The sequence below is a fragment of the Macaca mulatta genome, chromosome 12, assembly GCF_049350105.2.
Source record: "Macaca mulatta isolate MMU2019108-1 chromosome 12, T2T-MMU8v2.0, whole genome shotgun sequence".
NCBI lineage: Eukaryota > Metazoa > Chordata > Mammalia > Primates > Cercopithecidae > Macaca > Macaca mulatta.
Genome location: NC_133417.1, coordinates 65,127,283 through 65,142,822, shown reverse-complemented (window position 1 = coordinate 65,142,822; position 15,540 = coordinate 65,127,283). Strand labels below are relative to the sequence as shown.

General features: G+C 38.3%; 1 protein-coding gene and 1 long non-coding RNA gene across 28 annotated transcripts in view; one reads left to right on the top strand and one right to left on the bottom strand.

The window, feature by feature from the left end:
* LOC144333385 (uncharacterized) overlaps positions 1–15,540 on the bottom strand; it is a 100,313-nt gene that overhangs the window by 11,467 nt on the left and 73,306 nt on the right. The window lies entirely within an intron of this gene.
* The window catches only part of RBMS1 (RNA binding motif single stranded interacting protein 1), a 217,295-nt gene that overhangs the window by 171,863 nt on the left and 29,892 nt on the right, over positions 1–15,540 (top strand). For all 27 annotated transcript variants that reach the window (XM_028830760.2, XM_028830761.2, XM_028830756.2 and 24 more), the window contains 3 exons: positions 421–479; positions 5,336–5,427; positions 14,195–14,352. In XM_028830760.2, the coding sequence (XP_028686593.1) occupies positions 421–479; positions 5,336–5,427; positions 14,195–14,352 (309 nt within the window). The remainder of the gene's footprint in view (positions 1–420; positions 480–5,335; positions 5,428–14,194; positions 14,353–15,540) is intronic.

The window sequence follows — 15,540 nt, the reverse complement described above, 5'->3', positions numbered from 1 at the left end:
ATTACTATTTCATAAAAGCTGTGTGGATCATAGGAGAGTACTTTCCTGTTAGAATTCTATAGCCTTGCATTTGGCTTTGTATTTTACCACTGACGTTATTAGAAGAAAATATTTTGTATAGAGTCCACATCCCATGTTTCTGTCCTAAGATTGTCAGGTAAGTACCTGATTTCTTCAAAGTTGAACTTCAAACTACAATCCCACTATTCAAACGAGAGGCCTAGCCATTCCCTTTTTTTCAGTTTTGAGTTTAGAATTCTCATTTCCTGTCTCTTAGTAAAGAACATTTTGTACTTTAAAGTTTGCAGATGTTTGAAAAGGAAGTGTGTTCTTTGGATTTAGGCATTAATAAGGGTTCCTTATAACTTCTTTTTCTTTCTTTTCTTTTTTTCCTTTTTTTTTTTTTTTCTTTTTTTTTAGATATGGGAAAATAGTCTCCACAAAGGCAATTTTGGATAAGACAACGAACAAATGCAAAGGTATGTTTTCTTGGCTGGTTATTTGGTAAATGATAGCTTTAGAAAAATGATGGAATTTAAAACCTGATCTTTGGTTCAAAACCACCTTCATTTTATTAAAAACCAGATCTTATATATCACCCAGTTTCTGTCTTGCACAGTGTCAGCATATTGCTTACGTTTGTCCCTGGTTGGGTTTTGGCTACAAACCCAACAGCAGCTAGCAGTTTGCCAGAATTCCAGATTTGACGCCAGTAGAGTTAACATGCGAAATACTGGTTGGCATTTAGCCCTTGCTTTTGAAAGGGAAGTAGAGTTAGAAAATAGCTTTTCTTTCCTGAGCCTGAGGAGATTAGAGCTGCTTACTGAAGACCACTGGACTGTACTAAAGAACTGAAAAGATTACATATTGTGCAAATTGGCTCTATTAATTAGAATAGAGTAGTTTTAAGCAGTACTTAATTACATGTTTCAATACTCCCAATTGTTCTCTGCTGAATGCCTGTTGACAATATTGGCAGCGGGGAGGAGAGAACCATTTTCACTGACCAAATTGTAATAGGGAGGGGAGGTCATGCGCCCCTTTGAAATATGCTGCTGCATTAATTTGATGCACTGACCTTCAGTTTTCCATGTAATTGGGATGAGCTCATCCAGCCCCATGTGCTGGAAGAGGAGGCGTCTACAGTAAGCAGCACTGATGCTCTGTGGTTCTGACTTTTAATGATCCAGCATCTTAACAATAGACATGTGATTTCTAGGAAAAGGGAAGAATAGAGTCAGCTGACTTTGAATCTAACTACTGACCCCATGAACTGAAATAAGTTGACAGGAATAGGCAGAGAAGGCAAATCTCCTCATTAATTAGACCCCAGTTTTTCAAGTAGTGGTGAGGGGGCAGTGGCTTAGCACAATCTGAAAAAGGCAGAGAACATAAATGAACCCTATGGTAGGGGCCTCTCCTTATAAGCCAAGCATTTCCTTTAATCTAGACTTGAAGTGGTTCATTGTATTTCTGTCTCTTCTTCAAAGTGCCTAAATTTAAAGGAGCTATTGTAGCAAATAACTAAGCCCATGTTTAATCAACATGGCACATTAAGGCAATTTTGCCTTGGGACAGTGAATAGAACGTGCTTTATGTAGAGTCGTACCCAGTAAATATTTTAAATGAATTAAACTAGAGAGAGTCAAATTGTAGACTGAAATGCATATACTTAGTTTCCAAGATTAGTCTTATTTAACATTTATAAATGATTTGGGAGAGCAGAGACACAGAAAGAAATCTTTTGGTTTTATAAAGAAAAACAGACTCTTGTAGGCATAAAAATAGGAAGCTGATCACCAACATCACTTTGAAACTAGAGAGAAATCAGAGTAGACGAGTGGTTTCATCCATACCCTACCTCATCTCTTTTTCTTCCCCATCCCAAAAGAAAGTTTACATGTTGGCTCAGTGTGTTAAAAAGCAGAGCTGCCCTAATTAAGTAAAAGAAAGGACCCAGAGGTTGAATTCTTCACCACATCCCTGAACTGAAAGCCACACTATTTTACACTCTGCTCCAAAAGCAACCTATTCCATAGAAGCCTTTTCAAATTGCTCTACATGATCTAGAAAAGGTATGGGAAAAAATAAACTAATGCTAAATCTAACATGTTGTCATAATACAAACCCTTAACAGTTGGTAAGGGTCCATAGTAGAGAGATTTATGAACTTCTAACTAAGGGTAGGACTAATTCAGAACTAATTTTAGACACAAGAAGTCTCCTGGTAACTTCCTTTAAAGTGGGTCTTGGGAGACACTGCTTTTGGGTATGTGGGCAGCAATAGAAACCTTCCAGGGCTCTCTGCTTCACACAAGCCTCCCAGCAATAGGTGTCAACAGATATCTGGTGGGTTGAGACGGTGGTTGAGTGAGTGAGTGGAGAGGGTAAGAGTGGGTTTATAAAATCCTAGAAGCAAGAAAAAAGTAATTTCAGGACAAATGAGAAGAAATAACACTTAACTTAGCTCATAATAAAGTTAGATAACATGTTACCCAAGATGACGTGATAGGTAGATAGATAGGCATATAGATGATTGATAAATGAATATAAAATAAATGCATAAAAGATTATAGAATATTAATGTAAATGAAAGCTACTTGTGTTATATACTAATTTTTTAAGATTAAGCAGATCAAAGGACTTTATATATGGGAATGAGAGATCTCAGAGGGTTACAGAACACTTTTTGCCACAAAACATATGTTTGGAACATGTATTTTCAAGATAATTAAGCTGAAAGAAGTATTAGAAAAACATGTACCTAAGTTATTAAATTTTAAAATTCACAATTCAGTTGCTATTTTACATTTCAATTTCTCTCAAAGTTTAGCCAACAAAAGGCATTTCTAGGCCCTCCAATACTGGTAAATGTGGCAGTTCAGGACACAAAAAAAAAAGCTCACAAAAGATTGGTTATGAAATTGATTGATTATTTATACTTACAGAAGTGCATGTAAGACCAGAACACTTACACACATTAGCAAAATTAGTTTCAGGATGAATTAGACTGACAGGAAAACTAAGGGTAAAAGCAGGCAGCTTTAAGTTATTACCAAATGTCCCTGTGTTTCCTAGTGGCCATGGCAAAAATAGAAAACATAGCTCTCCCTATGATTCAATCATCACAATGTGAGAGGAAAATCCAGGGAGCAGGAATAACATAACTATTCCTGGTCCTGAAACCTGAGAGGAATTCTCCTGGGAAGCCTCAGTGAGAGGATGCCATGTTATTTAGTGAACGCTGCCTTCAAAAACGTCTTTACACCTATTATAATCAAATCCATAGAGCCTGTATAACTGAAATTTTATATTGTCTTCTATTTATTTGAAAGTAATACAGATAGAGAACATGAAAGAGCACAAGGTTGCATACTTAACTATTATGTTTGTCTTCAGCAAATGGTTATAAAACAGCCATAGTGTGGTAGGCATTCGGAAAGGCCAGAAAAGGATGTTGACAGTTAACTAAAATACAAGCATTATGGATTTCTCTATGAGAAAATAACGGGTAACAGAATACAAATGTTACCTGAGTTGGTAGTAACTTCAAATACAATAACATCAAAATTGAGATCTTCTGTTTATTGTAATTTGTTGACAATAGCAAAACTGAAGGAAAAAAACTTTAATATCCATCAGTAAAAGCTGTATCATTTCATTGTAGCTAGGTGCTCATTTATGACCCACTGAAACTGTATGAGAGCGTATGTGCATGTACATGCCTGTGTGTGTATCCACAGAGCATTGTTGCATGTTAGCATGGACGACAGATGTCTAAAAAACATCCAAGATATGTTTAACCTTATTTCTAACCTGGCACTTAAGTAGCATTCTTTGTTTTACCTAGATCAACCTCTTCATTTTGCTCTGCAGCCTGGCTGTTTCTCTGTTGTCTAAATCAAATTATTTCAGCCCAATTCCAAGTAATATAAGGAAGCTGCTTCTTGTTTCAGTTTTAACATTTATCTCTCCTGAAACATCTATTCCTGTAGTCGATAGTCTGCTCCATCTCATTATAACTTACTTCATTACCAGGCCATATTTTTGGTACTAATACTGCAAAACTGACTTTGGGTTGTTTCTGAGCTTTCTGTTTGACTGTATTGATGTTGATTTTGTCACTAGTATCATACTATCTAAATTACTACTACTTAGTAATATTTCTGTAAGTAAATGATAGGACTGGCTCCTCTTCTAAACAACCTTCCAATGATGCTTTTCTTTTTCAAAGTGTTCTTACTCTTTTAAAATTAGTTTGAGTTCCATGGAAGGTGCTGGTATTTTGCCTGGTACCCTGTTTCTTTAGTCTACTAAGTATAACTTGACCCTTTTCTCAATAACTTATAATTATCACAGTGAAAAGTCTGTGATTCTCTACTTTGATACAGTGATACTCATGGGATCTGTTGAGATTCATGAGGCTATTAGTGCTTATGCTGTGTAAGTCCTATTCTTTGCATAGTTTTTTCTCTTTCATTGCTTGTTAGTTTTTACCGTTAGATGCCATTCATATACTTACTCTGTAGCAGGCCTGCCATCATCCCAGCCCTGCTTTTCCCCTAATTTTCTGCTTTTGATTTGTTGTGGCCTGGAAAGACAGATGACCAGCTCATTAAAAATGTTTGTAAAGCTATGGATAAGGAAACTTCAAACTAGTGCATCTCTTAGGAGGTTATGTGTTTGTTTTGTTTTTAGACTTTAGAACATGAACTGCCAAAACATATTTTAGGTGCCTTGAGGCATTTTCCCCAGCTCTTCTTTATTTTGAAGGGGTGTGATGAGCTGTATTTTAAGAAAATAAGTATGATGTATTTAACTGAGTACTAAACTTTAGATTATTTTATATTGGGGGTGTCTAATAGTTGTACGTATTCTAATTTTTAAAAATACAAGTTTATCTACAAAATTTTTGTTTCTGTCATTTATAGACTCTGTAGGATGGCTCCATCTTTCTTACTGAATCATTAAAATGCTATTTCTCTGAAGTTGACTTTTTTTCTTCCTTTTTTTTTTTAATTTCTTTTTTTAACCTTGGTTGGCAACTTAAATGTCTTTTTGTTTGTTTGTTTCGAGTAAATACAAGACACATCAGAGCTTGACTAGGGAAACGCTGGTTCTTTACTCCCCCAACTCCCTCTGAAGGGAGGCTTGTCTGGCTGGTGACAGGGAAGAAGGGCCCAGGAGGCCGCCGGCCTGCAGCTGTTAACGCCTTAGCTCCCTCAGGACATTTTCATCTCTCTTGCCTGCACCAGAAACAAAGTAGAGCTGTTCTTTTACTTTTTACCTAACCACAGAATAATGCTTAAATACTAAATGTGTTTTTGCATTTCAGGTTACGGTTTTGTCGACTTTGACAGCCCTGCAGCAGCTCAAAAAGCTGTGTCTGCCCTGAAGGCCAGTGGGGTTCAAGCTCAAATGGCAAAGGTGAGTTGAGAGCCGGCAATCACTTCTCTGTTCCACAGCTTTGGTTGTGAAGCCTGACAGGTCTGCTTTTTCTATCTGCATCTGCAATCTCCCCTTCATCCCACTCAGCACAGCGCCTTCTGGACGCTTGTCCTGTGCCTCCGCAGCCTCCACAGTCACTCTTGTGCAGAGGACTGTTCTTCGTAACTTAATCTATGAAGGAGGATTTATAAATATATAAAATTTACATAGTAAATTATGTAACCCCATAAGTAAATTGAGAAATAGCAGCATATTTTCTCAGGTAATCAGGTGTTTGTGAGTCTTTAAGATCTGTACTGTTTAAAAAAAAAAAAAAAAAAAATTTAAATGTCAGTGCCCAAGGAATGAATACTCTTCTAGACATGTTTCAAAAGATAATTGCATATTCTATTTCAGAAATATATATAACTGGCACATACATTATACAAATATTAAAACAAGTAGTTTTAATGCAGATGTAAGCTACAGATGCTATTTCTGTTGTACAGTTGTAAAACATTTTTAGGTGTTGATTATTGATGGGATATAAATCTACTTTTTAGTAGTTCTATAATGACTTTATTCAAGACTTGTTTCTGATGAACTTTTAGCGTATTTTAGATGAGCAATATTGTTGAAAATTTCTTCAGGTGAGTAATATGCCTGAATGTTAGGGGATAATAAAATGGGAGACCATGTTTCATGCTTTATATGTATTTTAGCACAGTACACATGGATGTTAATTATAAGGTACATTTTTCTTGAAAACTTTCATCTTATGGTAGTTTACCGCTACGGTTTTGACTTAGAATATCAGTTTCTGGATGTAAATGGAATTGATCAGCCAGTCATTGTGTCTTTCTCTTTGCATTTGTTTCATCCCGAAAGTTAGTTTAAGATGCTCAGACCCTCTTCCAAAAGTAATGATGCCTTAGATAGACTTGATGGCCTTGAAAAAGTTGGCCTTACATGATCTAAATCCCTAGTTCAGGTACAGTCATAATTCTAAAGCTGGAGGGACCTTAGACTGTCTAGTGCATCTACCCCCAACGCCACTTTCAATTTTATTAAGAAGAGCTAAGGCCCAACTAGGAGAGTCACACTTGGAATGGCATGCATCTCTTAAGTGCTTACATTCCATAATACACATTCTATTATGTACCAAACACATTTAGGAGTCTCTGCTGAATAAACTGGTATTTATGTCCCAGTCTTTATTACCCAAATGTAAGTTTGCATTGCATCCTAATACCTACTACCTACAGTGCAGTTATTAAGACATCTGTGTAATTATGTAAATTTTTTAAAACCTGAGTTCTTCAATTGCTACGGAAAATATTTTCAAGCCCGAAACTCAGCAGTTTGATCTTGTGAGTATTCTTTTTAAAAGAGCAATACTTTTATATTATCTGGCTTCTTCAAGTAAAGAGGAAAGTAATTTTATACTGTCTTCTGCTACTTCTGAATTATAGCATGTAATTGTTCCCTGAGAAGTATTTACATACACATAAGAAGGTTCATAGAAGTTAAAGGACTCTGGTAAGCGGATAAGTTGCCTACGAGGACCTTAAGGATGTTGAAAAACCTGTATGCAGCTATAGGGTAGAGATGTACTTTGAATGAAAGAATCAGCATAAAGATTTCAGTAGTAAAAGGAATCACCTTTCTAAGTAGCTGTTGCCATTTAATATTTTTTAAACTTTGCATTGAGTTGAACTTACTTTAGATTTTCTTAAACTCCAGAATAAGAAGTTTTTTCACTCTGTCACCCAGGCTGGAATGCAGTGGCACAATCTTGGCTCACTGCAACCTCTACCCCTCTGGGTTCAAGCGATTCTCCCGTGTCAGCCTCCCGACTAGCTGGGATTACAGGCACTTACCACCACGCCCGGATAATTTTTGTAATTTTAGTAGAGAGAGGGTTTCGCCATGTTGGCCAGGCTGGTCTCAAACTCCTGATCTCAAGTAATCTACCCACCTCAACCTCTCGAAGTGCTGAGATTACAGGCGTGAACCACCACACCTGGCCTCAGAAACTGTAAATATTGAGCATCATGATTTTCAGATTATGTGTCCATCATATAGAGATTCTCTGTGACATTATTGAAAGACGGTGATAAAGAGGTTTTAAATATGTTTATTGGAGTATGTGATACCTATGTTGCATAATGATTTGCAGAATTTTAATCTGGTTCTGTAAACGATGGGTAACCCAGCATTGTATAAGCAGGACTTTTAGGGCACACTTGGAAAACAACTTTCTTCTTTTCCCCACTGTCCATTCTATTAATAATGCACTCATTGAAGCTCCTTGCTTTTTGGATAAAATCCAGGGCAACTCTCATGACTTCTGTAGCCACTGTCATTATTTCAAGAAGTTCCCCTAGCTGCTTTCGTTTCAGGTGTTTCTGGTTGATTTTTTTTTTTTGGTAGAATGCCTCAGTTTTTCATAGCCAAACTCCATGAAGCGTACATATGTTTCAATATATTTTCAGTCAGAGTCTCAAGTTACATAGCAAATACAGTTTATAGAATGTCAGACTCACATATAGATGTTTTTAAAACTCCTGAGATTTAACATAAGGGATGTGTGTCTTGGATATTGTTGGTGCTGAGAGAGACATCACAGCCTAAAAAGCAATTGTTGGCTGACAACCATATTGATTATTTGGTGATCAGGAAGCAGTGTTTCCATCCCAACAGAACCATTTGTTATATGTGTGCACACATGCACAGAGACAGATGTAATGATGAATGTATTTAGTTACATTTTTGGGAATTATAGAAAAATAGGAAAATAAAATAGTTACATTTTAGAAAATTTGGTTGAGGATTATGACTGATGTGTAATACATTATAATTTTTTCCTATTTAATATAATGTGAAATAGGCTCTCGGTTAACATTTTGATGCTCAATTTCTGATTTTCAGGAACAGATTATGATGTTAAGTGTGGGATGCCTGTAATTTAATACTCCAATACTGTTTATTTGACAAAAATTTTGAGTATCATGTAGTGAATCTTCAGCTGAAGCTTCTTCCTTCCCTGGATTAGGTCTGCTCCAAGTAGCAAGCTTATAGTAAGATGAGCAAATGACTAATTTCTTTCCTATTTCCAGAGCTTGTGTTTTTCTCACTCTTCCTTCAGCTTACTAGCCATGGCTTTGTTTAACCCCTCCAGGGTTGGTGTGCTGGAAAAGGATGACCTGACAATGAGGTCATCTGATGTTGATTTCTGTAGCCAGGCAGCATGCTGATGCTTTCTCTCATGGAATGCTTTGGTTTTCTGAGATCTTTAACCAACTCCATCCCCACCTCCGCTAAATTGATCTTTCTCCTATAGCTCCTTGAAGTGAAAGAATACATGTCCTCAGGTTGACATGGTCAGCTCCTGATAATCTAATGATCTATCTTCAACCCCTTTCTGCTGGGATTTCTTGCCCCTCGCAGCAACCACCTTGGGAGGATCTAACACAACCCTGGGCCAACTCTACCTGTGTGGCCCACATCTGATCTACCTTTGCCAGTCATCTTTTGGAGAGAGTTACGTCCCGGCCACACTAGTCAGCCTTTCATCCTTTCTCGTTGAAGATTCCTTAGATTTTTAAGTGGGGCATCTGTCTGTTGTATCCACTCAGGTTCCTGAGACACAGATCAAGCTCCCTGAGTGGTCCCCCCCTCTTGCTTGACTGATGGTGAAAGGAAAGCAATTCACAGGGTGAGACTGGGAATGCTTCAGCATTTCTCTCCCCATCAATGCTCACTCTCAGTCTCTCCAGTCTCTTAGACACAGACAGGAGGTGGGTGGTCAGTTAAGTGTCCCAAACCAGTTCTCAGCCACCTCCTTTCAGGCTGTCTTTAGGTGGTCTGTTTTCTCACTCTGGAATATGGGAGTGCCTAACACCCATTGTTTTAAGGTCTCCCCTCAAACAGAATTAGAAAGAGTTCTATTTTAGCAATCTGTTAAGAATGTAGAGGCTTTAGTTGGAGTGACCACTGAACACTTACCTAGGCATCATTTCCAATGCCTGTAATATTAAGCAGCATAGAATATTAACTATATACTGTTTTGAAGAAGCCTTTACAATGCTTTTATTCAAAACTGGACTGGGTATAGACTGGCACTATATGTCATGTCTACAGCGCTCTTCAAATACTAGCTTTCCCCCAGGTTGAAAATGAGCACTGTTCAAAGACCTCTTTAGAAAGCTTGATACTATAAATTGGCTAAGGAAAAGGACCTCTTCCTCCATCATCTGTGGCGAGGACCAGTACTCAGGTTCAGAGGTGCTGGCCAGCTGCCAACATTCTGCATATTGTGAATTTCTTTAGGTCCCTGTAGAATGACTTGAGATTCCTAGATCTGATTTCTTTTTTATGATATCATTAAAGTTACAAGAGGTATTTTAAATATCAGTGAGTTTATCATTCTATACTGTAGAACCATGAGTTTGAGTATCTAGACTTGACTTAGCCCCTTTATGCTGCCTGGATAAAGGAGCACCTGACACACATCTTTTGGGGAGATGATTTTTGTTTTGTTTTGTTTTGTTTTTTGAGACAAGATCTGGCTCTATCACCCAGGCTGGAGTGCGATGGGGCGATCTCGGCTCACTGCAACCTCCGCCTCCTGGGTTCAAGTGATCCTCCCACCCTCAGCTTCCTGAGTAGCTGGGACAACAGGCACGCATTACCACACCTGGCTAATTTTTGTATTTTTTTGCAGAGACCAGGTTTTGCCATGTTGCCCAGGCTGGTCTCGCACTCATGAACTCAAGCAATCCACCTGCCTAGGCCTCCCAAAGTGCTAGGATTATAAGCATGAGCCACCACACCCAGCGGGGAAGTGATTTTTAAAAGAAGTTTAAGTCCAGCCCCTGTGCTTGCGTGATAGGGAGGGGACCCATCACTTTCCACTGTCGTCTAGTGAACTAATCAGGATACTATAATGTGTTGAAAACTCATATTGCTATATATTAAAAGTCTTTCATCCTTATATAGTCAGAAAAAAATTAAGAGCAATCACTTAGAGGATAAGGGCAGAAATATAATATTGTTTGACATACTGGCTACCTAAGTTGAAAAAGAACCCCATAAATATTCAAAACTAAATTGCTGCAAAACTGCAAAATGAGGGCATTAGAGACCAGTGATTGGTTTTTATTCGTGTTTTAATTTTCAGTGCTTTGCCTGGTACCTACCATATGGTAGGTTTTTAGTGTTTGTTTTGTTGATGATCAAATAAATTAATTAAGTGAGAAAATAACTTTTTTCCAAGCTTGGGCAGATACTGAGAATTAAGAAAGGGACAGTTAAAAATTATATCCGTCAAGTACACTGATGAAACTTAACCTAATGGCTTTGGGCCTTTTGGAAAACCTGTTTATGTTACACTAGGCAAACGTTACAAATGTTTACATCTTTCAAATAAAAGACTCAGATTCTATAAAAGGAAAAGAAACGCAGATAATGAGCTGCAAAGACAGTAAAGGCGAATGGACGTTGTTTATATCTATTAACAAAGTGACTTCTGTAGGCCTTTCATTTCCTCCTATTGCCTGATGGGGGTCAGCAAATCCTTATGTGCTGTTTGGCTATTGGGAAGTTTACACATTTTTTTCAATAAATAGGCAGTCGCACGAGCAGGAATGTAATTCCCCCTCTCCATCCAGAGCTTCAACCATGCCCTGAGCAGTTTGCAGTCACATGCCAGTGACCGGCTATCTGCTGGTTGTTGAACCTATTCCGTAAAAGAGAAAACAGATGTCTGCTCTTACTGCCAAGTCCCCATTCTTGCATTTTAGGAACCGTTCCACACTCACGGGGAGGTTTTTGTTAATTTCTTTCGGATGATGACTGAGTGCTTTATGCTGTGCAAGACTTCCAAGCCTGGCTTTTCTACTCACATGAACGTTAGTAGCTGTTTATCCCTCTGACGGCCAATGTGGGATCTAGTTTTCTGCTTGTTATGGAAACCCTTGAACCCCTTCCATGCCTAGGGACAAAGGAGGCCCATTGACCCCATTTTTATGTTTGGTCACCTATAATTGAAAGAATAAGTATTTTTTTCAGACATAGCATTGTAAATAATAACCCAGTTATGGTTGTCACTGATTTTAAAGATACTAAACTATCCTCATTTCAAGAACCACCACCAGTTATTGCATGTATTGTATGTCCTGTTCACAGTGAATGTGTGGTTATAAGAATGCATGGACAACAACTAGAAAGAAAGTAAAATTTAAAAAGAAAAAAAAAACACCCATGAAAAGAAGGGATTAGGAAAAAAAGAATTCATGGACACTTTGTTATTTTGTGGCATGTGCTGCCAGCTGGGAGTTTCTCCCCCCCTCCCCCTTTTTTTTTTTTAATTCAACTTTGTGGGCAGTGTTTGCAGGATATGTTGACCATTTGAAAAGAAACATAAATAACATTAGCGCTAAAGGTCGTCCCAAATGAAATTAGGTTTCTAACTGACAGGGTCGTTGCTATTGAAAACAAGTGCATTAACATCATAGGAAATACTTTCCTGCGTTAGTCTACTCTATTTCATTATATCAAAGAGTGGTTTAAGAGCCCAGTTCTTTCTGAGATTCTGCTTTATAGCATTTTTGAATATTATTTCCTCATCGGTAAACTTTCAAGTTGAATCAAGACTTTAAAGCATGGCTGGGTTCAGTGGCTCACGCCTGTAATCCCAGCACTTTGGGAGGCCGAGGTGGGCGGATCACGAGGTCAGGAGATCAAGACCATCCTGGCTAACATGGTGAAACCCCATCTCTACTAAAAATACAAAAAATTAGCCAGGCGTGGTGATGGGCGCCTGTAGTCCCAGCTACTCAGAAGGCTGAGGCAGGAGAATGGCGTGAACTGTCCGCAGTTATAATACAATGATAAGTATTTCTGTATCTATAGAAAAGGTACAGTAAAAATATGGTATAAAAGATAAAAATGGTGCACCCTTATAGGGCACTTATCATGACTGGAGCTTAGAGGACTGGAAATAGCTGTGGGTGAGTCAGTGAGTGTGTGATGAGTGAATGGGAAGTCCTAAGACCTTACACTGCTATAGACTTTATAAACACTGTACACTTAGACTACATTAAATTTATTTTTAAAAATTTCTTTCTGGCAAGGCGCGGTGGCTCACACCTTTAATCCCAGCACTTTTGGAGGCCAAGGTGGGTGGATCGATCACAAGGTCAAGAGATCGAGACCATCCTGGCCAACATAGTGAAACTCCACCTCTACTAAAAATACAAAAATTAGCTGGGCATGGTGGCGCACGCCTGTAGTCCCAGCTACTTGGGAGGCTGAGGCAGAAGAATCGCTTGAACCCGGGAGGTGGAGGTTACAGTGAGCTGAGATCATGCCACTGCACTCCAGCCTGGCATAGAGTGAGACTCCATCTCAAAAAAAGAAAAATTTTTTTTCTTCATTAATGAATTAGCTTATTGTAACTTTTTTACTTTATAAACCTTTAACTTTTTGACTTTTGTAATATTTAGCTTAAAACATATACATTGTGCAGCTGTACAAAAGTATTTTCTTTATACCTTTATTCTATACGCATTTTTCTATTTTAAAATTTATTATTTATTACCTTCTAAATTTTTATAAAAAACGAAGACACTAACACACACATTAGCCAGGGCTACACAGGGTCAGGATCATCAAGACATCACCAGGTGATAGGAAGTTTTCATCTCTGTTACAGGACCACCATCATACATGCCATCCGCCATTAACTGAAATGTCATTATGCAACTCGTGCATGATATCACAAGATAAGCATGGCTTATCTTCCTGGAGTGTCAGTGTTACTTACTGGTATTAGGTCAAAAACATTGTTTCTCCATTAAAATAAACTCAGATAGGAAGTAGATTGCAAAATTTACATGACTTTTTTTTTAAAGATAAAACACAAGACTTCAAGAACATTTTGCAGCTCTGGCAAGGCTACCTTGCCTTTTGCCTATAGATACATAATTATTCTCCTTTCTTTCAGCACTGCTTAAGTAGGAAAGTTGAAGTAGTAGTGACTGACAAAGTAAAATCAAACCCCTTAGATAGCCTTTTGCAAGCCTCTTGACTTCTGCTTGATCTTCAGGTCCCAAGTCAATGCCATGTCCTCTGAACAAAGTATTTCCTCCCCCATCTACTCTTGAGTTCAGCTTTTCCAAGAGTCTAAAATTTGCCCTACCCAGAATTAACTATTTTATATGGCCTTGTGATTTCTTGTTTTCATTAAATTAGCTGTTTTTACTATTGGTGATCATGACTCAAAAGTAGTATGAACTTTGCTATGGAGCAGAGGATGGGAATTTGGGCAGATCCCTATTGGACTGTAGATGACTTGGTCCAGAATCCTTCATGTATCTCTAAATTGAATTATTAGCAGTTTTAGTCTCCTGCGCAATAGTGTGCCTAAAATGGACTCCTAAAAATAACAGTGGAGGAGAGGTCAGTTATTTTTAGAAACACCGTAAACAAATGAGAGTTGTGGTTCCATGAGGGCATCCTCTCCAACTCAATCGTGCCATTTCCAGATCTGCTAAGAAGGGCTTGGTGGGATCATGTCTGGTCTGCACAGATTGTCCAAGCTTCAGACACTGTTTTCAAGCATCCAAGGTGACTTTGGTGTTCTGAGGTTCTGAGTACTTTAAAAGGACTTGAGCAAAGAAAGTAGCTAATAAAAATAGGTGTGTTAACATAAATATCTCACCTTCTGTTGGAAATTAATGGACAACACTCTGTTCTGTTTTAGCAACAAGAACAAGATCCTACCAACCTGTACATTTCTAATTTGCCACTCTCCATGGATGAGCAAGAACTAGAAAATATGCTCAAACCATTTGGACAAGTTATTTCTACAAGGATACTACGTGATTCCAGTGGTACAAGCCGTGGTGTTGGCTTTGCTAGGTAAGCCTTGTGCCCTGTCTTTATTATGTCAACAACAATAGCTTTGCCTAGTTATCTTGGAAAACTAAAAATGACCAAGAAGAGAGAGTTTCAGCTGGGGTTATGGGAGCAGTTGCACCATGAACTTAAATTATGTGTAAATACTAGACTGCATTTTTCCAGATCTTTTGCAAGTTCATTAGAATTCATGAAGCTGAGCACACTAAATATTTGGGTCCTCATGGAAAGGAACTATCACATGAGCAAAAGCTCTGAACGTGTGTGTGTCCTTAGCTCAGGATGCTTCTAACTTTTTAAAAATAACAGTCTCCTGAATTCAGTAGATAAATCAGTATGTTTTTTTTCTTATTCGATGGAAATTTGATTCATCAGTAAAGTAAATGGGTTAGGTTTTAAAATGAAATATGTAAAACATTCAGAAAAGTAAGACAAGGACATGATACCTGTGTAACCACCACACAGATATGACAAATACTAACATTTTATAATTTCTGTTTCAGATTTTTTTTTTTAAAGACATAAATCTAGGCCAAGCATAGTGGCTCATGCCTGTAATCCCAGCACTTTGGGAGGCCAGGCGGGCAGAGTTCGAAACCAACCTGGCCAACGTGGTAAAACCCTGTCTCTACTAAAAATACAAAAATTAACTGGGCATGGTGGCAGGTGCCTGTAATGCCAGCTACTTGGGAGGCTGAGACATTAGAATCACTTGAACCTAGGGGATGGAGATTGCAGTGAGCCGAGATCACGCCACTGCACTCCAGCCTGAACAGAGCGAGACTTAGTCTTAAAAAAAGAAAGAAAATCTTCTAGGGCCTGCATGCAGTGGCTCACACCTATAAACCCAGCACTTGGGGAGGCCAAGGCGAAAGGATTGCTTGAGTCCAAGAGTTTGAGACCAGCCTGGGCAACAGAGCGAGACCCTTTCTCTACAAAAAGTTTAAAAATTAGCCAGGCATGGTGGCGCATGCCTATAGTCCCAGCTGCATGGGAAGCTGAGGCAGAAGGATTGCTTGAGCCCAGAATTTGGAGGATACAGTGAGCCATGATCATGCCACTGCACTCCAGCCTGGGTGACAGACGTCTCTCTCAAAAAAAAAAAAAAAAAGTCTAGTTATAACTAAAGTGCCCTCTACTCCTTCCGTCTAATTTTTATCTTTTTCTCCCCAGAAAAAAAGAAAAACACTT